This window comes from Chiloscyllium plagiosum, chromosome 9 (genome assembly GCF_004010195.1).
Source record: "Chiloscyllium plagiosum isolate BGI_BamShark_2017 chromosome 9, ASM401019v2, whole genome shotgun sequence".
Taxonomy (NCBI): Eukaryota; Metazoa; Chordata; class Chondrichthyes; order Orectolobiformes; family Hemiscylliidae; genus Chiloscyllium; species Chiloscyllium plagiosum.
Window position 1 is genome coordinate 74,111,984 of NC_057718.1, and position 22,566 is coordinate 74,134,549.

Below are 22,566 nucleotides of genomic sequence, written 5' to 3' on the forward strand. Positions count from 1 at the left end.
ATGTAGTCTGCTTGGACCTCATGGCTGGCATGTTTCACAAGCCTATTCTCCTGCCTTCTCCCTGCAACTCTTGATCCCTTTACTAATTAAGAACCTATCTATCTCTGCCTTAAATAAACTCAATGACTTGGCCTCCTGCAGCAGTGAGCTCCACAGATTCACCAACAGCTAAATAAATCAGTGCATTGAGTTTAGAGGTCATGTTGCATCCCTGCAAGATATTGGTTAGGTTATTTTTGAAATACTGTGTTCAATTCCGGTCTCCCTGCTACACGGAAGATGTTGTGAAACTTGGAAGGGTTCAGGAACGAGTTACAAAGATGTTGCCAGGGTTGGAGGGTTTGAGCTATAGGGACAGGCTGAATAGGTGGAGGCTGTTTCCCCTGGAGCGGTGGAGGTGTGACTTTAAGAAGGTTTATAAAATCATGAGGGGCATGGGTAGGGTAAATAGCAAAAGTCTTTCCCCAGGATTTTGGGAGTTAGAAACCAGAGAGCACAGGTTTAAGGTGAGAGGGGAAAGATTTAAAAGGAACCTAAGAGGGTTCTTTTTTTACACAGAAAGTGGTGCGTGTATGGGATGAGCTGTCTGAGGAAGTGGTGGGGGCTGGCATAGTTACAACATTTAAAAAGCATCTGGATGTATATATGAATAAGAAGGGTTTAGAGGGATATGGGCCAAATGCTGACATATGCGACTAGATTAATTTAGAACATCTGGTGGCAGGTTTAGTTGGACCATAGGTCCTGTTTCCATGTTGTATAGTTCTATGACTGTATGACTCATGATCTAAGTTCTAAAGGGTTTTCCCTTCACTCTGAGGCTGTGTCCCCAGACCCTAGCGCCGCCTCCTGGTGGAAATATCTTCTCCATGTCCACTTTATCCAGGCCTCTGCATATCTTGTAAGTTTCAAAGAATTCCTCCCTGCATCTTTCTAAACTAGGAGTACAGAACAAGAATCCTCAACCATTCATCATACGACATGCCCTTCATCCCCAGGATCATCTTGTAAATATTCTCTGGATCTTCTCCAATGACAGCACAACATTCCTGTTCATAATATTCCAACCAGAGCCTGATAAAGATCAGCGGTACATCTTTACTCTTGTCTTCTAGTCCTTGTGCAATTTTGGCATTAATTTCAATTGCCTTCCTAACTACCAACCAAGTTTGCATGTTAACCTTAAGAGGTTCATGAACTCTGATTCCTATGTCCCTTTGTGCTTCAGATTTCCGAAGACTTTCCCTATTTAGAAAATACTCTATGCCTCTCCTCTTTTTGCCAAAATACGTAACCTCACACTTTCCCACAATGTATTCGATCTGCCACTTATTTGCCCACTCTCCTCTCCATTATCTGTTGCTTCGCCTGTCTTTGTGTCATCTGCAAACTTTATCAATAATGTCCGCTGTTCCTTCATCCAGATTGTTAACGTATAACATGAGTAGTTGTGGCCCCAATGCTGATCCCTGCAGAACTCCACTATCACCAGTTGCCATCTTGTAAAAGACCTCTCTATCTCTCTTTTCTATTTTCTGCCTTCTGCTAGTCAGACAATCCTCTATCTGTGCCACTACATTGCCCCTAGCACCATAAGCTCTTATTTAGCATCCCCCTGCAGCACTGTGTCAAAGGTCTTTTGGAAATCCAAATTAATCAGATCCACTGACTCTCCTTTGTTTAAATTGCTTGTCGTCACCACAAAGAATTCTAACAGATTTGTCGGGCATGATGTCCCCTTGACATAGCCATGCTGACTCTGCCCTATTTTACTGTGCACTTATGAGTACATCACAATTTTACTTTTAAGAATGAACACTAAACTTTTAGCAACAACTGAGGTCAGGCTAACAGGCCAATAGCTTCCTATCTTCTGCCTGCCTGCCTTTTTAACAGGGATATTACATTAGCCACTTTTCAGTGCTATGGGACCACTCCTGACTCCAGTGATTTCTGAAAGATCACCATCAACGTCTTTGCAATTTCCTCAGCTATATCCTTCAGAATTCTGGGTGTAGTCCATCCCGTCTGATTATTTATCTGCCTTCAGACTTTTCAGCTTCCGCAGCATCATCTCCTGAGTGGTGGCCTCTACGGTTGCCTCTGCCCCCTGACTCTTTTGAAGTTCTGGTATGTTGCTGGTATCTTCCACTGTGAAAACTGATGCAAAGTACCTATTCAGTTCCTCCACCGTTTCATTTTTCCACATTGGGCCGCTGGAAAATGAAGCTGAAGTAGTAGCAATGTCCACTCCTGCCTCTCTCATCTTTTTGATTTCTTTAAAAGTAACTTGAATTTTTTTTATATTCCTTACTCTCATCTTCTCTCCGCTTATTGCATTTTTAGTTACCTTCTGGTTTTAAAAGGCTTCCCGCTAATCTTCAGCACATTGTATGCTTTTTCTTTTGCTTTTATGCTGTTCCTGACCTTCCCTTCAGCCATGCTCATCTCAGTACTTTCCTTGAAGTAAATCCAGGAGGCATGGGTTCACTGTTGGTTTATCTTCACTGTAGTAATTTTCTGTTTTTATATTCCATTCAAGGTAAGCTAACAGGACCTTGGTACAAAATAAACTCAAAATAACTGCAGATGTTGTAAATCAGAGACAAACTAAAGTCACTGGAAACTCACCTGGGGTTGTCTTGCAGTGGCTAATATGAGCCTTCCTCAAAGTGCCTATCTGCTGCATTATGCCTCCCACTGGCATGGCTGGCTTGAGCAGCACAGCCAGCCTTCTCAATACAGTTCATTAAGAATGCTGAGCATGAATCCAATTCAAATAACTCAAATTAGAAAACAAGATTATTTAAACAACCTAACCTCAGTAGTATAACAAATCAAGTGCTGACAACATATATTTGTATTGAACCTGAGATTTCATTATAGTCCCATGAGGACTGAGTAGTTTTGTGCTATTAAATGTATCAAATCTATCTGAAGATTGCAAGTTTTATTTTGAAAACTGCTTCCAGCAATGATGCCTCTTTCCTTGCTGCGCAGATGTTTTTGTGAAATGCATTGGAGAGGAAGCAAAGTACGAGGGAGTCAGATTACTATTTGAAGGGCTTCAGCAGCCAGTGCTCAACAAACAGGTATGTGCACGGGTTTAGGGTAATGTCACAAGTTGCTTCATATGTAGATTGCCAAACAATATAAGGATTGCAGTAGTGCTGAATGTGTGGAATATTTTTAGTTTATGCATTTTTAAGAACAGAATTATGCGAGATTATTAATGCAATTTTTGTCATTTCGAAATCTGGAACAGAATTTTCCTCTCACCAGAGATGACGAGAACTGACAAGAAAGGGAAATAACTGGGTGAGTTGGCCCTGGAAAGGTGCTTTCCCCATCCTCACCAACTCAGCAAAATTATGCTGAGTGAGAATATCCATGGATGCTATCTCAACTTATCATCAATCAAAGCTCTTAAGTAGTGAATTAATTGCCACTTAAGGGTTTTGATTCAACTCCCCAATTACCTGCCTCCCAAGCAGCCAACAAAGATATTTGGCTGCCAACCTGCCAAAATTATTGGGAGAGGGGAAGGGTCCTTTAATTGCCTGAATATGGGAGCATTTGGAGACATAGTCTAGGACAAAAGACTGGTCTCTGAAAGCTACCCCTTGCCCTTGACTCCCATGATGCCCCTCTCCCCATGACTTCCATCCCATGTGAAAAGTGGAAAAGATCTTTATCTTCTTGCCACTGAATTCCCTGTGTCATGGCCTCTGAGAAGGTAAAATACTTGCTCTTGCTTGTTTCACAACTCTTAATCAGAATGGGTGATCTGAAGAGTTCTTTAATGGTGAGTAAGCACGACTTGTCATGTAAGGTTTCCTTCTTCTGTTCTGCGTGGCCAATGATTGAGAAGTGCTGAATGGAATAATGTGCCCTTTAATATGGTGCTTGTATAGCTTAACTGGAAAGCATGTGCTTATAATCATGCCTCAGTATTCACAAGCCATCACAAAATGTGTCAATATGTAAAATCCCAATGAGCCCACCAAAACAACCAATTTTCCTGACTGACTGCTACTCAGATCAAAAGAAATTCATACCAGGTTTTGTCAAAAACAAAAAAAACTTAATGTAACACACTCAACTTTAACAAGTGAAGTGAATAGAGAGGATTTCTAATTTGTAGAACTTAATCTACACCCATTCAAGACCCGAAACACACAGACATTCAATCATGATTAAGGCAAAGGATAAATGGTTCAATATGCATACTGTGGGTGGTAAAATAGTGCATATTAGATTAGTTACAGTGTGGAAACAGGCCCTTCGGCCCAACAAGTCCACACCGCCCCGCCGAAGCGCAACCCACCCATACCCCTACATTTACCCCTTACCTAACACTACGGGCAATTTAGCATGGCCAATTCACCTGACCTGCACATCTTTGGACTGTGGGAGGAAACCGGAGCACCCGGAGGAAACCCACGCAGACACGGGGAGAACGTGCAAATGCGACACAGTCAGTCGCCTGAGGCGGGAATTGAACCCGGCTCTCTGGCGCTGTGAGGCAGCAGTGCTAACCACTGTGCCACCGTGTCGCCCACTATGGGATAAACAAAATTGCAAACATTAAGTCCAAGTTATAAGGTGGAAACTGCTTAGTTATTTTGACTTTAGTATTGATGACTTGCTATTTTCTTCAGGGTGATGATTGTTCTTCAGTTCAGGAGCTGATTAGGTGAACTTGGGTCTTGTATGAGTTCTTTGAAGAATTTTTGTTTTGTCTGTCTTCTCTGCGCACAGAGGAAATGAGGGATGAATTCTTTCTGTCTGCAGACTCTGAATGTTTCTTCTTTGCTGCTATTGGCAGTTATGGTTTTTAAATGTTCAACCAATTAGTAGGCTGTTATGAGGCAGAATCCCTTCTACTTGGTCTTCAATTCTCCCTTTTATTCATTCTAAAAGTAACATTGTATTGCACAGCTTGACAATATGCAACCCGTGTTGTTTTTATTTAGCTACCGCAGTCCAACTTCCATTTCAATTTATGGTTCCAGAAAAGGAAATATGTGCTCTTTTCCATACCTTCATCTTTAAAGAAATTGAAAAGTGACTTTATATGTCTTTCATTATCAGGTGAACATGACACATGTAATACAGCATTGAAAAAAATTACCCTCATTGTCCCTCATTCATCACTTGTTCAGAATGTAGGAGAAGAACCCTGGATGTGTAGTGATATTAAAGAGTTTGATAAAAAAGAAGGAAGCATATGTTAGGTACAGAGCCTTAAAAGCCAGGGAGGCCATAGAGGGGCCACAAAATATCTTTGGTTGATACGACAAAGAAAAATCCCAAGGCATTTTGTATGAAGAGCAAGAGGATTATGCGGGGAGAATGCGGGTAAGTGGAGTTGAAATGCCCATCAGCCATGATTGAATGGCGGAGTGGACTCGATGGGCCAAATGGCCTTACTTCCGCTCCTATGTCTTATGGTCTTATTATCAGAGAGAGAGTGGGGCCTACTAGAGACCAAAGGTGCAAATTTTGCATGGAACAAGAGGTCACTGGTGAAGTGTTTCATGAATATTTCTCACCTGTGCACACAAAAGAAAAATAAATTGTTGCTGGAGTTTTCAGTTAGAATGATGAGGTTCTAGATCATGTTGAAATTAATAAGAAAGTGATATTAGATATTTTAACAGGCATAGACCCCAGGGCCTGAATAGATGTATCTCAGGCTACTATGAGAGGCAAGGAAGGAGATTGATGGGGTCCCGGTGGCCACAGGTGAAGTGCCAGATGACTGAAGAAGGGTAGCAGTGATAGGTCAGGTAATTACAGACCAGTTATCCTGTCATCAGTAGTGGTGAAACTATTGGAAAAAATTCTGAAGGAGAGGATTAAACAGTACTTGGAAAGGCAGAAGTTGACCAGAAATAGTCAGCATGGATTTATTGGAGGGAGATCCTGCCTGATTCTAATTCAGTTTTTTAAAAATATGACTAAATATATTGATGAGGGCAGTGTAGTTGATGTGGTTTATATGGCCTTTGATGAGATGCCATGTGGAAGTCTGGTCTAAACGTTAAGAGCCCATGGGATCCAAAGCAAGTTAGAGAACTGGATCCAAAATTGGCTGGCGAATAGGGGGCAAAAGTTGGAAGGTTGCTTTTGTGATTGGAAACCTGTGACCATTGGTGTACCACAAAGGTCACTGCTAGGACCCTTGCTGTGTACATTTACAGGTGAAAGTGAGGACTGCAGATGCTGGAGATCAGAGCTGAAAATGTGTTGCTGGAAAAGCGCAGCAGGTCAGGCAGCATCCAAGGAACAGGAGAATCGACGTTTCGGGCATAAGCCCTTCTTCAGGAATCAAATGCTGTGTACATTTACAACTTGGATGTGAATATAGAAGGTATATTTAATAAGTTTGCAGATGACAGAAAAACTGATGGTGTTGATAATGAAGAGTCCGGTATGAAGTGTTGATAGTGCAGTCTCCGGCTGCAATCCAATATTGGTCTAGTACATTGGGCAGAGCAATGGCAAAAGGAACTTAATCCTGATAAATGTGTGGTGATGCATTTTAAGAGGCACAATAAGGGAAAGCTATAAGCAATGTATGTTTAAAATCAACCATATTGTATTCAGTCTGGAGTCATGTATAGGCCAGACCAGCTAAGGACAGCAGTTCCCCAAAAGGCAACAGTCAATCAGAATTTTTTTTCTGATGATTGACAATGGTTTAAACGTTAGACCCTTAATTCTAGATTGTTACTGAATTCAGATGCCACCATTTGCCATGCCAGGATTTAAAACCAAGTCCCCAGAACATTACTTGCATTTGTGGATTGATACTCTAGCAATAATACTACTTGGCTATCACCTCCCCTTGTTCAGTGTTATAGATGTGGTCTAGTTTTAGAAATACTTTGTTAATTTTATATTCCACTCCCATTGAAATAAAAGCCAGTTTTCCATTTGCGCTCTCTAATTCCTACTGAACTTGAGTGTTCTTTATTTGTATGATCTATGCATAGGACTCTCAAATCCCTTTGTGTTGGAGCTTTCTTTGTCCATTTAAATTACAATCAGCTCTTCAATTCCTACTTCGTATGCATGCAAGACAGTCTTTTCTTTTAGCATAACAGTGCTATAATCCTTTGAAACTTCCTCAGACAGTGAGCCATAAATTTAAGTGCTGTACCTGTTACCTGTACCTGTTAGCACTGTTAGTGCTGTACCTGTTAGCACTGCTGCCTCACAGCGCCAGAGACCTGGGTTCAATTCCAGCCTCAGGCGACTGACCGTGTGGAGTTGGCACGTTCTCCCTGTGTCTGTGTGGGTGTGCTCCGGTTTGTATATGGAGGATAGTGGGTTAGTGTAGTTTAGGTGGGCTTGGATCGGCGCAACATCGAGGGCCCAAGGGCCTGTACTGCGCTGTATTCTTCTATGTTCTATGTGCAGGTAAGGTGAATTGGCCATGCTAAATTGCCCGTAGTGTTAGGTAAGGGGTAAATGTATGGGTGGGTTGCGCTTCGGCGGGGCGGTGTGGACTTGTTGCGCCGAAGGGCCTGTTTCCACACTAATGTAATCTAATCTAATCTAATCTTGCTCTGAATGGGCAATGTCCAGTTTTCTTCTAATTTGTTCTGCTATTTTTTTCAAATGACATAAAGAATATCACCTTATCCTTTTCCTCAAATTTTGGTAGGGCCTGTACAAACCTTTCCTTCTAGACTTTAGATTATGACTGGGATTTGGCCCATTGGAGCCTTGGTCGACATTTGTCTCTTTTTAACTGCATCATTTTAAGCTAGTATTCCCTATCTGCCTTATGAAATGCTCTTTCCTTCTCATCTTTTTCTTGTCTGAAATTCAGATTCAATTCTTATTTTTTCACTTATTTCTGAATTCCTTTTCTATCTCATGCTGTTCTTTCTCCTTTCTTTCTCATCTTGAATTTTCTAACTTCCAATCCATTGGAGCAGTTCCAGAACTCAGAACAGTTTGTAAAATCATATCAATTAATCTGCTATCTCTGCAGCTGTCTCTTTTCAAACGTTTTTTTTATTTGTTCATGGGCTGTGGGCACCACTGACTTGACCAGCATTCTTGCCCATCCTTAATTGACTGTTGAGAGTCATCTACGTTGCTCTAGATTTGTTTTCTTATGACCAGGCAAAAATGGCAGATTTCTTTCCCTCAATAAAGTGATTAATAGAAGATTAGATTAGATTACTTACAGTGTGGAAACAGGCCCTTCGGCCCAACAACTCCACACCGACCCGCCGAAGCGCAACCCACCCATACCCCTACATTTACCCCTTACCTAACACTACGGGCAATTTAGTGTGGCCAATTCACCTGACCTGCACATCTTTGGACTGTGGGAGGAAATCGGAGCACACAGTCAGTTGCCTGAGGCGGGAATTGAACCCGGGTCTATGGCGCTGTGAGGCAGCAGTGCTAACCACTGTGCCACTGTGCCGCCCACAAATATCCAAATTCCCCCAATGGCCAGGGCAGGATTTGAACCCAGGGTCCTGGGAACATTACCTAGGTGTCTGGATTAACAGTCCAGTGATAGTACCATTAGGCCATTTCCTCCCCTTAGTTTTCACAATTTGATGGTTACATGGTCACGATTAGGCTAACTTGAATTCAAACTGCAGCATCTGTCATGGTGGGATTCAAACTCCACTTCACTGGACATTTGCCCGGAGTTTTGTGTTATAAGCTTTTACCACTGAACTGCCATCTCCCCTAATTTACCCCAGCTGAGATCTTGGTCTCTCAGTGACCACTTTAGTCGGGACACAATAAATTAGGGGAAATAAGGAAATGACATTGAACAAAGGTTAGAGCTAGAGAAGTGGTGTATTCCTGGAGGATTTGGGGTTAGACATGAGGGCCATTGCCATTAAGGGGTCAAAGTAAGAGGATAGAAATGAAGATATATATGGATTATAAGCCGGTGTTGGTGATTGACAGTAGTTGATAGGTTCCTGGGACTACACAGAATAAAATACAGGTAGTTGAGGCTATGCAGCATGATGTGTGGAGATGACAAAGACAAAGCTGTTAAAGTAAAGCAGAAAAGTATGGTGTGAATTTACTTTTGTCATTGACAGGAGATGGAGTTGGAAATTCTGCCAAAGTTTCAATAGGTTTCCATTGTTGACTTCGTCTCTTTCAGCCTAAATTGGAGGCGAAGGAGAGTTTTAAAATTAGTGACTAGGGTTTGACATTTGTGACTGGATAACTTTGACTCTAGAAAGGTCAGGATTTAACTGGTGAAAATTGATGTTTGTCTAAGGCTAGAGGTGAATAAGAACCCTTGCAATATAAGGTCACAATGGTCTGAGGCTGGGAATGGTAGAGAGAGGGAGTGTTATATTTTAACAGCATATTATGAGGTCAATGTCATGTCTGAAAAGCTTTTATTTTAGGGAAAATAGAAAATCTAATTCTATTTGGCAGGTCAGTGTGGACTTGTTCGGCCAAAGGGCCTGTTTCCACACTAAGTAAGTAATCTAATCTAATCTAAAATCATGGAAACAGGCAGATTTCAAGTGTATAATTTTGGAGGAGGAAAATTGGCATTTTCTTCCATGGTGAAAAGAATTTCACTAAACTGGGCAGAGGTTTTAGGTCAAGAAATTTGTCTTCATTATGATTAGTGTAATCTGTGTGAACTACAGATTTGAAGGCCTCAGTGACTGATTAATCTTAAGCAACTGTGTATGAAGATTTCTTAAGCAAGTATTTAAGGTAATGCTGCAAGTTCAGCTTCACTTTTTTTTGCAAGATCACCCTGAAGCTGAGACTAAAAAGCCTAAAACAATTGCTAGAGGTGATTTCATTTTGCTGTTGGTGCGGCCACACTTGGAATATTGTGTACAGTTCTGGCCCCCATATTTTGGGAAGGATGTGGAAGCATTGGACAAGGTGCAGAGGAGATTTACCAGGATGTTACTTGGTGTGGAGGAAAGATCTTATGAGGAAAGGCTGAGAGACTTGAACCTGTTCTCATTGGCAAGAAGAAGGCTAAGAGGGGATTTGATAGAGACGTACAAGATGATCAGAGGATTAGGTAAGGTAGACAGTGAAAATCCTTTTCCTAGGATGATGATGTCAGCGTGTACGAGGGGGCATAACTACAAATTGAGGGGTGATAGATTTAAGACCGATGTCAGAGGCAGGTTCCTTACGCAGAGAGTGGTAAGGGCGTGGAATGTACTACCTGCTAATATAGTTAATTCAGCCACATTAGGGACATTTAAACAATCCTTAGATAAGCACATGGATCATTTTGGGATAGTGTAGGGGAATGAGCTGAGAATAGTTCTCAGGTCGGCGCAACATCGAGGGCCAAAGGGCCTATTCTGTGTCGTATTGTTCTGTGTTCTATGTTTTAACTGTTTCAAATGAAGGTCACAAATATTTTTTTCAAAAGCTTTCTGAAGTAGTAAGTAATGTGGTTTGAGTATTTACTTATTTTACTTGTGTTTCAGCTGACATATGTACTGCTGGACTTAGTACTACAGGAGCTGTTTCCTGAGCTCAATAAGGTAAGTGCAGAGCTGGGCACACCTAATTTGTTTGAGCAATATAGGCCTCTCAGAATTTGGAGAGTTTTGAGTATACTATTCCCAGATCTGTACTACTTGAACTTTGAGAGTATTTAAACATTTTGTTGGTTTAGAATGCTTGTAAAGGTTTTAATGGAACATTTTTAGGTTGAAAGGTTTGATGGCAAGCAGAAAAAGGTTGTTGTTTCAAATTTAAAACAGGCAGCAATGAAATTTAATCTTGTTAGTGTGTGGAATGCCTTGACATGACATGGCAAGGCGAGGCAAATCTTTTCAAGAAAAACCACTGTAATTTGAAACAGAAGAACATAGAGGCCAGTCGGATTTGTTTTGGACTGGACTGTTGCAGGGTCCAAATGGCCTGTTTCTGTTGTAAATTCTGTGGTGTGTCTGAACACTGCTCCCTCTCCACTTATATGTCTCAAGTTCTCTCACTGCTTTCACATATATAGTTCAAATATTTTACATATATCTCTGAAATGGCTAAACTTCGGTTTCATCTTGCATGTCTGAACTCTCCCTCTCTCTGAAGATTTCTCTCTCCTTCCCCTGTGTCTGACCACAATAAATTGTACAAGATCTATGTTACAAAATAATGGATCTCTTATATCATTGCTCACGGTAAGACCTTGGCTGCATTGTCTGGCTGAGTCGTCTGGCTGAATCTGTCTGTTTTCAGCTTTTGTGTTGGAAAGTGTCACTCTGTCTCCATTCTTATTATTTATTGCACTGGCTTTATATACTCCATTCTCTAGAATGTGTAACTTATGTCACTTACTTCTCTTCTCTGCCACTTCACCATATACTGTCTGCTATTTCTTTGCCTTTTTAACACAAGTTTACAGTATTTAATTGTAAGGATCTAGAATCACTGATGTGATTTAGCTGCCAAGTTTATCTGAACCAAAAAAAGCCTGCTGAATGCAAACTGATTCAACATGATTCTTCCATAATAAATTTCATGAGTTGCTTGGGCCACAACTGGAATGAACCATGTTAAGACTCGAGGACTCCGTAAAAAGATGGATAGGCTTAAATTACACAACGCTGTGTCACATGATATGTGCAGGTCAAGCATTAGCACAGACCAAAGACTTGGAATTGTTTTAACTTTCATTCGGGGAACTCGTGCAGTGAGCAAGACCCACCGTACACAACTGCTTTTGTTAAAAAGCAAATTGACATAAATTAGAATTAAGGTTGAGTGATACCAAACTTAGGGTTTAACAGCTTGAAGATTATAATTGGAAGAGAAAAGTGGGCAAGATGAGGAGTTCCTCAGTTGAGCTTCAGAGAAACAATATATAAAATTCAGACACTATGAAGAGTTCTTTCTCAACACTGTAGGTTGCAGAAGGTATCAACTGTAGGGAATTATAAACAATGTTTGAGTTAGACTATTTAGAGAGGTAGTTTTTAAAAAAAGGCAAGTTTTGGAAATGAGGTGAAGGGGATTGCATTGTAAAAGTCAAAGTTATCTTGTCTCCTACTTGTAACTCCAAGAAAAGTATCTGAAGGAACCCCTGCTGTGGGAGCAGTATTGACTTGCGAGATTTAAATTTTATAGAGAGAACAGTACCCAACAGGGAATGCAGTTTCTTTGAAGAGATGAGGAATTTTCATTTGTAGTCAGTTGTGAGAAAAGAATAAAAAATGTTGATACTAAATTATGCAAATTCTTATAATTCAAGAGCTGTCAACACAAAGTTCCAACTTTGCTGTAACTTTGTTTTATTAACTTGTTGGATAATTCAATTTTACAGCATGGGAGATGTTAATCATTAGGCATAGTTGGACTACCAAATAAATGAAATTATTGAAACAACTTGAGTTATTTATGTGAAAATAATTAGGTGATGGACACCCAAAATACGTTGAAGACCTGTTATGTTGACCCCTGTTGATTTTTTTTGAGGAAATGGCAGGTTAAGTTGATGTCAAGTCAGCATTGATTTCCAGTCCTGGGTAAACTACTGTGCACAAGTTTAAATAAAGCCTGGTGTGTTATAAATCATTTGCTGTAAAAAGGATATGAAAGGCGTTAATTTAGGGAATGGTGGCTGAGTGAGTAGAATTATACAAGCATTTATACTAGGATTTCTTCAAACTTAATTTAGAAAAGCAATATATGTTGGTTAAATTCACAGGTACTTGGAGTGTAGGAAATCCACCTACGAAGCTATCGAGGAAGAGTCTGCACGTGCATTGAATTCTATTTGTGATAGTTAAGCTGTTAAACATTGAAAGAAAAAAATACTTGAAGACCTATGTTTGGTAGATTGGGAAGTGAACATTGTTTATGCTTTACAGAACAATACTGAGCAAAATAAAATATACAGAATTATCTTGTCACATCAGTAGAAAATAAGCCAGAGGCCAATACTGAAGTTGGATAATGGCCACCATCAGGTAACATGTTATGGAACAAGGAACCACCCAGATCTCAGAAATTGTGCAGCAGAATGTAACTAAGATGATGTCATGATTCAGTCATAGGGAAAGGTCAACAATATTGAAGCTTTTCAGCTTTGGAAGTCTCAAATGAGAGTGCCCTTGAGATTATGCAAGATATTAATTTGAGGTAAATCTAGTACCACGTTTAAGCAATGCCTAAAGACACAGTAGATAAACAGAAACATGCAAGAAGTACAGTCGATGTTGTAGATGATTTTTGGGAATAATTCTTGTGCAAGTTGCAAATTCCATGATAATGGTAGAGGCACTATCTCCAGCCATTCAAAAGGAAGTGAGATTAGTAGATTCTCAGTAATGTGGAGCTAATTAGGCTGAACAGCCTCTATCATCTTCACTTCTCTTTGTGACTAAGTTTGGAGTCACCAAATGTGAGAGGTGATCGCTGTTGGTTAGATCTGCAAGAAAGCCAAAAAATAAAATCTCTTACGAAGTTATTAGATTAGATTACTTACAGTGTGGAAACAGGCCCTTCGGCCCAACAAGTCCACATCGACCCGCCGAAGCGTAACCCACCCAGACCCATTCTCCTACATTTACCCCTTCACCTAACACTACGGGCAATTTATCATGGCCAATTCACCTAACCCCTGCACATTTTTTTGGATTGTGGGAGGAAACCGGAGCACCCGGAGGAAACCCACGCAGACACATGGAGAACGTGCAAACTCCACACAGTCAGTCGCCTGAGGCGGGAATTGAACCCGGGTCTCAGGCGCTGTGAAGCAGCAGTGCTAACCACTGTGCTACCGTGCCGCCCAATTCTAATTTGGAATTCTAAATACACCATTAAAAATTATGGACGATATTAGAATGAAATACTTCAGTCACCAAATTAGTTAGTGTGAAGGTTATTTATGAGTGTGTGATTTGATCGTAGTTGATGAATGTGGAGTAAACTTGTCAACAGTGGGATACAAAGAGTTGGAATATGAGTGGAGGTGATTGTCACCTGGTCCCTTCTTTCTAAAAGCTGTTCCTTTTCTGAAGGATACTGTATCCTTGCTTTTTTCAGAGGGTCATAAAATGCTCCCGGTTCCGATTAGACTGGCTTGGTACACAGATTAAAGGGTATTGAGAGGCCTTTTTGTTTATATGTAAACAGATGAGACTTCAGGCAAAAGTGGTCATATTTTAGAAGTAAGTGGGGACTGCAGATGCTGGAGATCATTCCTGAAGAAGGGCTCATGCCCGAAACGTCAATTCTCCTTATTCCTGAAGAAGGGATCATGCCCGAAACGTCGATTTTCCTGCTCCTTGGATGCTGCCTGACCTGCTGCACTTTTCCAGCAACACATTTTCAGCATATTTTACAAGTGACCTATACAATGAAAGGGGAATGATCAGCTGAGCAGTTCAGTGTAGAACTAGTTGGGAGTTCAGTAGACTGTATGAACAAGCTCCCTCTCTTCCTGCCCTTCTAACTTCAACCTGAAAGCATCTGTTCCATTTTTTAACCTGTGTTTTAAGGGGATTTGCTTATTGGGGAACACCACATCTCCAAACCAAGAAATGAAACAGTTTGAATCACGATTAAAAGCAGCAGAGAGGGTAAAAGAGAGCAGCAGAAGAGAAAGTGAAAGAGCTTTTATACTTCAAAAACTGATACTTAAAAAGGAAATTCAGCTTAAAAGGCTGGAGATAAAGGCTGATGGTAGGCTTAGTGAGGATGAGCAAGTCCCTGGTAGTCAGAAGCCTAGTGAGAAACTATTTAAGCATGTTCAAACATTGCCTAAATTTGATGAAAAGGTGACTAAACAAAAGCAGTAGCCAGTGGCAATTGGGTTTTGTTGATCCAAACAAAACTTGTAGGTAGGGCTGGTGAGGTATTTGCATCACTATCAGAAGAGGTATCTGGAGAGTATGAGGAGGTGAAAAAAGCCACTTCAAGTGCATATGAGCTTGTAGCAGAAGCCTATAGACAATGTTTCAGGAATCTAAGGAGAGACCCAGGTCAAACCTATGTTGAGTTTGAAAGGATCAAACAGAGTAATTTCGATAGATGGATAAGAGCTTTAAAAATTGAGCAAACCTATGATGCCCTTAGAGAGGTAATTATTTTGGAGGGATTCAAAAGTTCACTGCCTGAAGTAGTGCAAACACATGTGGAAATGACAAGGTTAGCAGCTGAAGTGGTTGATGATTATGAGCTGGTCCATAAAACGAGGTTTGGCTTCTAGAATCAGTTTCAGTTCTTGAAGGATAGAAATTGGGCCAAAGAGAAATCCTCACACGGAAAGGGGAAGATAGATCTCAGTGAAGATCATAAGAATAACTTATCACAGGGTAAAAAATAAATCATTGAGGGGGACAAAGAAATTAAAAAGCTCCGGCGTTTTCATTGTAATAAAGTGGGCCACATGAAATCAGTGTTGGTGGGCTAGGAGAAAGCCAAATGTAGGAAAACCAGACAAGCCTGGGAGTTTTGTTGGACTAGTAACAAAAAGCACGAGGGAAGTTAGACAACTGCCTCAGGGTGTACAAGATGATCAGAGGTTGAAAAAAGAGGAAGTACCAGATCTGCTTAAAAAAATATACCTACAAGGGTAAAGGTTATGCACATAGGCCAGGAGTAGCAGGGAAAGGGTTACAATATTAAAGGACACAGGATCCCCTCAGTCTGTAATGCCGAAGGATGAGGAGATATGTACTCCTGAAGAACTGTTGCCAGAAAAGGTACTGGTAACAGGAATTCATGGTGACACAAATGCTCAGTTATGTAAAGTGAGGTTAGAGAGTCCAGAAAAGAGCGGAGAATTTGTGGTAGGAGTACTGGATAAACTCTCAGCTGCAGGAATACAATTTGTCCTTGCAAATGATATCGCTGATTCATCAGTAGGCGTTCTGCCTACTCTAGTTGAAAAGCCAGTGGAGACATAGGCAACTGAAGAAATGAAGAATGCTTATCCAGGAATTTTCCCAGATTATGTGATCATAAGGTCACAGAGGCTCAAGTTGAAGCAGGAGAGATCAAGAGGCACAGATAAGGAAGCTGACATAGCTTTATCTGAGACTTTCTTTTATCAGATAAGTGGGACACAACAGGAGCAACTAGGTAAACATGCAAGTTTCTTTAGCTCTGCTTGCTTATTGAGTTACAGCAGAAAGATGAGAACGTAAAACAGTTATGTCAAAAGACATTTACAGAGGAGAGTGAATGCATCCCTGTGTGTTATTACTTAATAAATAATGTCTTAATGAGGAAATGGAGGCCATCACACATTTCAAGCAGATGAGAAATAGGCAGAGATAGGCATCAAATTGTTATGCCAGTAGGCTATAGAAAGGAGGTGTTGCAAATGGCACATGAGCTACCACTTGGATGTCATTTAGGGGTGAGGAAAACGCTGGCTAAAATACAAAAACATTTTTACTGGCCTGGAATATACAAGGATGTAGTTGAATTTTGCCAGACGTGTCACACATGTCAGCTAATCTGAAAACCACCGGCAGTAATAAAACCTGCACCTTAATACCCATTCCAGCATTTGTGGAACCTTTCACAAGAATCTTGATTGATTGCGTCGGTTACCTACCTCAGACAAAAAGTGGGAAGAATTATTTATTAACAATAATGGATGTGTCGACTAGATTTCCAGAGGCAATCCCATTATGCAATGTCACAGTACTTTCTTTTTACTAGGTGTGGACTACCAATAGCAATCCAGTTAGATCAAGGTTCAAAGTTCACATCCAAACTATTCAAGGAAGTTATGGATAACTTGGGAATAAAGCAATTCAAATCTACTGCGTACCATCCAGAATTGCAGGGAGCGATTGATCAAACACCAAAGACCATGTTGAGGGCTTGTCAGGATTATCCAGATGATTGGGATAAGGGAGTTCCATTTGTTGTACTTGTGATCAGAGATGCACCAAATGAATTATCCAAATTCAGTCTATTTGAATTAATGTTTGGGCATGAAGTAAGAGGACCATTAAAATTGATTAAGGAGAAATTAATAACTCAGAATTCAGAGACCACCCATTTGATCTGTGTGTCAAATTTTAGAGAACGATTAAATAGAGCTGAAGAATTGGCTAGACAGCATTTAAAAGTATCACAGCATACAGTGAAACAGGAAGTGAATAAGAAATCACAAATTTGCAATTTTGCAATTGGGGATAAGATATTGGTGTTATTTCCAGTAACAGGTGAGCCTTTAAAAGCATGGTTTAGTGGACCCTATCAAATCAAGAGGAAATTGAGTGAGGTGAACTACTTGATAAGGACCTCAGACAGGAAGAAATCTCTGTGTGTCATGTGAATATGTTTAAAAGGTATTTTGATGGGAAGGAAAGCAAGAGGAGAAGGTTTAGATTAGATTAGATTACTTACAGTGTGGAAACAGGCCCTTCGGCCCAACAAGTCCACACCAACCCGCCGAAGGCACCCACCCAGACCCATTCCCCTACATTTACCCCTGCACCTAACACTACGGGCAATTTAGTATAGCCAATTCACCTAACCTGCACATTTTTGGACTGTGGGAGGAAACCAGAGCACCCGGAGGAAACACACATAGACATTGGTAGAATGTGCAAACTCCACACAGTCAGTCGCCTGAGGTGGGAATTGAATCCAAGTCTCTGGCACTGTGAGGCAGCAGTGCTAACCACTGTGCCACCATACCGCCCACTGCCACTGTGCCGCTCAGGTGTTAATGATTACAGCACACAAGGAAGAACAGAGTTCAGAGGCTTCTGAATTGGACATTCCTCAAATCAAATTGGACAATGAAGAAGTTATTGAACATTGGGATAAATTATTGAATTGCTTTCCACAAGAAAATCAAAATGACCTGAGAGTTATGACTATCACATGGGTAGGTATGCAGAAACAGACTGGGAAGTACTAACCTAATTGTGCATGATGTAGATATAGGAGGTGCTGTTCCGATTAAGCAACATCCTTATAGGCATAAACCTCTAAAGTACAGGTTCAGAAGGAGATAGAGTGCACGTTTCAAGATGGCATAATTGAAGTGAGTTACAATGGCTGGAGCTCACCCATCGTCATGGCGCCCAAGCCAGATGGTACCCAACGGTTTTGTGTGGACTATCGCAAAATCAATGCCATTAAAAAGACTAATGCTTATCCAATTCCATGGTTGGAGGACTGTGTCAAAAAGGTGGGACAAGTAACTTACGTTTCTAAGTTGGACTTGCTCAGAGGCTACTATATCTCTGTCAGAGAGAGCAGAGGCAACTTCTGCTTTCATAACTTCAAATGGACTATATCAGTTCAAAGTCATGCCATTTGGTATGAAAACACTCCAGCCACATTTCAGAGACTGACTAATAAGGTCATTGCCAGATTACCCAACTGTGTGGTGTATATTGATGACCTGATGATTTTTAGTCACTCATGGAAGGAACATTTACAGCAATTATTGGACTTGTAAGATCGACTTCGGGAGACAGGCTTGGTGGTAAACCTAGCTAAAAGTGAAATGGCCAAAGCCCAAGTCACCTTCCTGCGCCGTGTTATTGGACATGGATAAATGGCCTCAAAGGATGCGAAAACAAAAGTAATTGGGGTATTTCCCACACTCGATGGAAAAAGCAGTACTATGGTTCCTGGGATTGAGTGGATTTTACTGAAGATTTGTGTCGAACTTTAGCAATGAGGCTGCTCCACTCACCAAATTGTTAAAAAAAAAAGTAAGAAATTTCAGTGGACAGCGGACTGTCAAAAGGCATTTGACCGCCTCAAAACTGTGTTAACCACTGCCCCAGTATTAGCTACCCTGGATTATACGAAGCCTTTCAAGGTGGCTATCAATGCCAGTGATGGGTGTTAGGTGTTTTTCCAGGTAGTTGAATTTTCATCAACAGAAATATTCAACGATGGAGAAAGAAACTTTAAGCTTGGTGATGGCATTACAACATTTTAGTGTTTATATTACCAGCAGTGTATCTGATACAGTCGTATACACTGATTATAACCCATTGACATTTGTGGAAAAATTTAAGGACAAAAGTGTCGGACTGTTTAGATGGAGCTTGTTGTTGCACCTATTCAATTTGACAATTGTGCATGTGACAGGTCGCGGAAACGTGATTACCGATGCGTTATTGAGACTCCGATAAGATATGGAGGTCTTCGGTGGCAGGTGTGCCATGGCCTGAATTCTCATGTAGTTATGTATTGTTAACATAGTGTGCATATTTGTTTTAGAAGTTTGTTTTGGAAGGGTTTTAAAAATGACACCATCTTTTGTTATTGATGGTTCTTTTTTTTTTAAGGGGGGAGGTGTCACAAAGTGGCCCCTTTTTTCCAAAAGCTGTTCCTTTTCTCAAGGATACTGTATCCTTGTTTTTTTCAGAGGGTCATAAAATGCTCCCGGTTCCCATTAGACTGGTTTGGTACAGAGATTAAAGGGTATTGAGAGGTCTTTTTGTTTATATGTAAACAGATGAGACTTCAGGCCAAAGTGGTCATGTTTTAGAAGTGACCTGTATAATGAAAGGGGAATGGTCAGCTCTCTAGCTGAGCAATTCAGTCCAGTACTGGTTGGAAGTTCAGCAGTGGACTGTGAACAGGCTCTCTCTTCTCTACTCTTCTCTTCTCACTTCAACCTATAAGCATCTGTTCCTTTTTTTTTTTTACTGTGTTTTAAGGGGGTTTGCTTAGTCTGACTGTTGTGTGTATTCGGAACAGCGTAGCTAAGTGTAGTTTGGATAGACTGAGTTCTGTCGAGGTTCTTTATTCTGTTCTTTGTTTTATTGTGTAATTTTGTGAATATATTTTTGTCTTTTTTTTTAAATCTGGTAGTCAACCTAGTCAATCTACTCTAGTAACTTTCCCTGTGCACTTTCTGAATCAAATTGCAAAGTTTATGGTCTGGGCTGCCTGCTTAAAAATGTTTTGTGGTCTGGCCCAGTCCATTAAATAATCAAATGGAAGAAAAAGCTATCTTTTGAAATATTGATGGTTATTTAATTTTAGTTTGGCTGTTTCTTGTTAATTCCTTGTTTGTTTCATGAGTCTTGGCCACCTTGTGATCAGGTGATGACTGTGGCAATCTTGAGTCAGTACTCTTCATCTCTTTCCAAAACCATTTCAATCCATTAAAGTCCCAGGTACTATGTTGGGTAATGAACTTTGAAAATCAGTACTCTATTTTCTGAAAATAAAGGTGACTATTTTAAAATAAGAAGTTGTCTATTTTTTACTGAGCTGAAGAGAAATTTGAAGATCAGGTCTTTGAAACTGTCTTCCTCAAAAGGTAATGGAAGCAGAGTGTTGTTAAATATTTTAATGCAGACATAGGTATATCCTTGATGAGTAAAGAAATGAAAAGTTATCGGGAGGTAGTCCGATCAGCCATGATCTTATTGAATGGCGGAGCAGGCCTGAGGGTCAAGTGACCTGTTCCTGCTCCTTGGTATATTTGTATGCTTGCATAATCGGGGGTATTTAGGGAATGAAATATTTATGCATGTCAATCTAATACTGAGGGTTCTGAATCTAGGCACAACGTAACACATGTACACATAGGGCTTTGTGTAATATGTCTTAATACTGTATTTTAGGTTGCAGCCAAAATACAGAATGACAGGTTTCAATTCCTGCTACTATTTAGTCTTTGAGTTGACAATTTATTGCCAAGAAGTGTGTTTTACTTTCAAGGGATTTTATTAAGAGTTAGAGGTACAGTTACAACATTTAGGGAATGGCAGCATGGTGGCTCAGTGATTAGCACTGCTGCCTCACAGCGCCAGGGTTCGATTGCAGCCTTGGGTGACTGTGCAAACTCCACACAGGCATTCTCCCCGTGTCTGAGAGTTTCCTCCGGGTGCTCTGGTTTTCTCGCACAGTCCAAAGATGTGCAGGTCAGGTGAATTGGCCATTCTAAATTGCTCATGGTGTTAGGTGCTTTAGTTATAGGGAAATAGGTCTCTGTGGGTTTCTCTTCGGAGGGTCGGTGTGGACTTGTTGGGCCGAAGGGCCTATTTCCACACTGTAGAGAATGTAAAACATTTAAAAGACAAGTACATGATAGAAAGGGTTGAGAGAGATAGGGGCCAAACACTGGCAAATTGGACTAGATTAGTTTGGAAAACTCTGTCGGCATGGACAGGTTGAACCAAAAAGGGTTTCTGTGCTGTATGACTCTATGGCTGATGTAGTGAGAAAGAAAACTGAAAATATCTCTGTTCTAAATACATTTGGAATCTGTGTCCATTTTGAAGAATATTTGTCTGAATGGTTTTAATCTATTACAGGTGCAGAAAGAGATAGCATCTGTTTCCATGTGGAAGTGAAGAATACTGCTACCCATCTTCCATTGTGAGATCCTTTTTTTTTAGGAGCTGGAGTGCAATAGAACCATGCTGTATCAATGTGGCAGAATTATGTGTATGCAATACTGAATGTTTTTAATGAAACTTGTGTAAGTAAATGTGAATATTAGTTTTATGAAATTCATGTGAATGTGAACATTAATTTAAACCTATGTGTATTACACTACACTACACCAATAAAGGATATTGTATCATTGTGTTGTGGAAATCCAGATGATCCAGTGACTTTATTTATGGTTAGATTCAGCATTATGCTTAATATACTAGAGGACTGAGTTCAGCAAAAGTTGTGCATTGTTCTGTAATCTGATCCAGACAGAGATTGGTGCGTCGGCAAAACGCTAGTCTTATTAATGCACGCAGAATTTAAGCTGGTCTATGACAGCACGGTATTTGAATTTACTAAAGCATACAGCCAAGAATTATGCTGTGCACTTTTCGCATGCTTTTCCAATCTGGATAAAAGTGGAAACTAACTTTAAACCCAGAATCTGTCCCTGGCCTCCCTCTCTGCTTCCCCAATCACCATAAGCAGTTGTATTTCTCCATGTGGGTTTTTAGTCATCCGTTCTGATTTAATTACATGACATATCAGAAAATATAGCTGGAATCCTGCAGATTAAAACAGTCCTCTAACTGGAATCTATCCCTGTCATTTATGCTATTACTATTGTCACAACCACAAAGCAAAATGATTTCTCAAAGTGGTCCATAGATTGGGAATGATTCCATTTTAAACCTCTGCTGGTTATTTTTGCCTTTGACAAGGTGGACCAGATAAAGGAAGAATAGTTTGAACCTGGGATCTCTCTCATATCTTGCATATCTCTAACCCTAACACTAAATCAAGCACTAACCAGAATACCAACACAAACTTTAAACATAGTCCCAATCCAAACCATAACCCTGAGCTCAACTCCAATGACAACTGCAACATCCAACCTAACCCTAAATGTAATAACCATCACAACACTAATACCAAATTCAAGTCCCAACTAGAACTTCATGCTATCACTAACTTTGAACCTAAGCTTAACACAAACCACATCCCTAGCCCCAACCCTAACCCCAATGCCAACCCCATACCTAGTGCTTACCCTGATCCTCACCAAAAGCCAAACACAGAATCCCTACAGTGTGGAAGCAGGTCATTTGGTCCATTGGGTCTACAACAGTTCTCTAAAAAGCATCTCACCCGGACCCACCCTCCTACCCTATCCCTGTAACA

The 22,566-nt window shown here is 40.5% G+C and overlaps 1 protein-coding gene across 6 annotated transcripts in view; it reads left to right on the forward strand.

The window, feature by feature from the left end:
* Nucleotides 1–21,546, forward strand: part of snx14 (sorting nexin 14) — a 230,521-nt gene extending 208,975 nt beyond the window's left edge. For 4 of the 6 annotated variants that reach the window (XM_043696228.1, XM_043696229.1, XM_043696232.1 and 1 more), the window contains 3 exons: nucleotides 3,001–3,092; nucleotides 10,479–10,535; nucleotides 21,261–21,546. In XM_043696228.1, the coding sequence (XP_043552163.1) occupies nucleotides 3,001–3,092; nucleotides 10,479–10,535; nucleotides 21,261–21,299 (188 nt within the window). In that variant the 3' untranslated portion in view covers nucleotides 21,300–21,546. Of the gene's footprint in view, nucleotides 1–3,000; nucleotides 3,093–3,265; nucleotides 3,319–10,478; nucleotides 10,536–21,260 lie in introns of those variants that run through there. The other 2 variants (XM_043696231.1, XM_043696230.1) reach the window with 2 other exon arrangements.
* The last annotated feature ends 1,020 nt before the right edge of the window (nucleotides 21,547–22,566 follow it).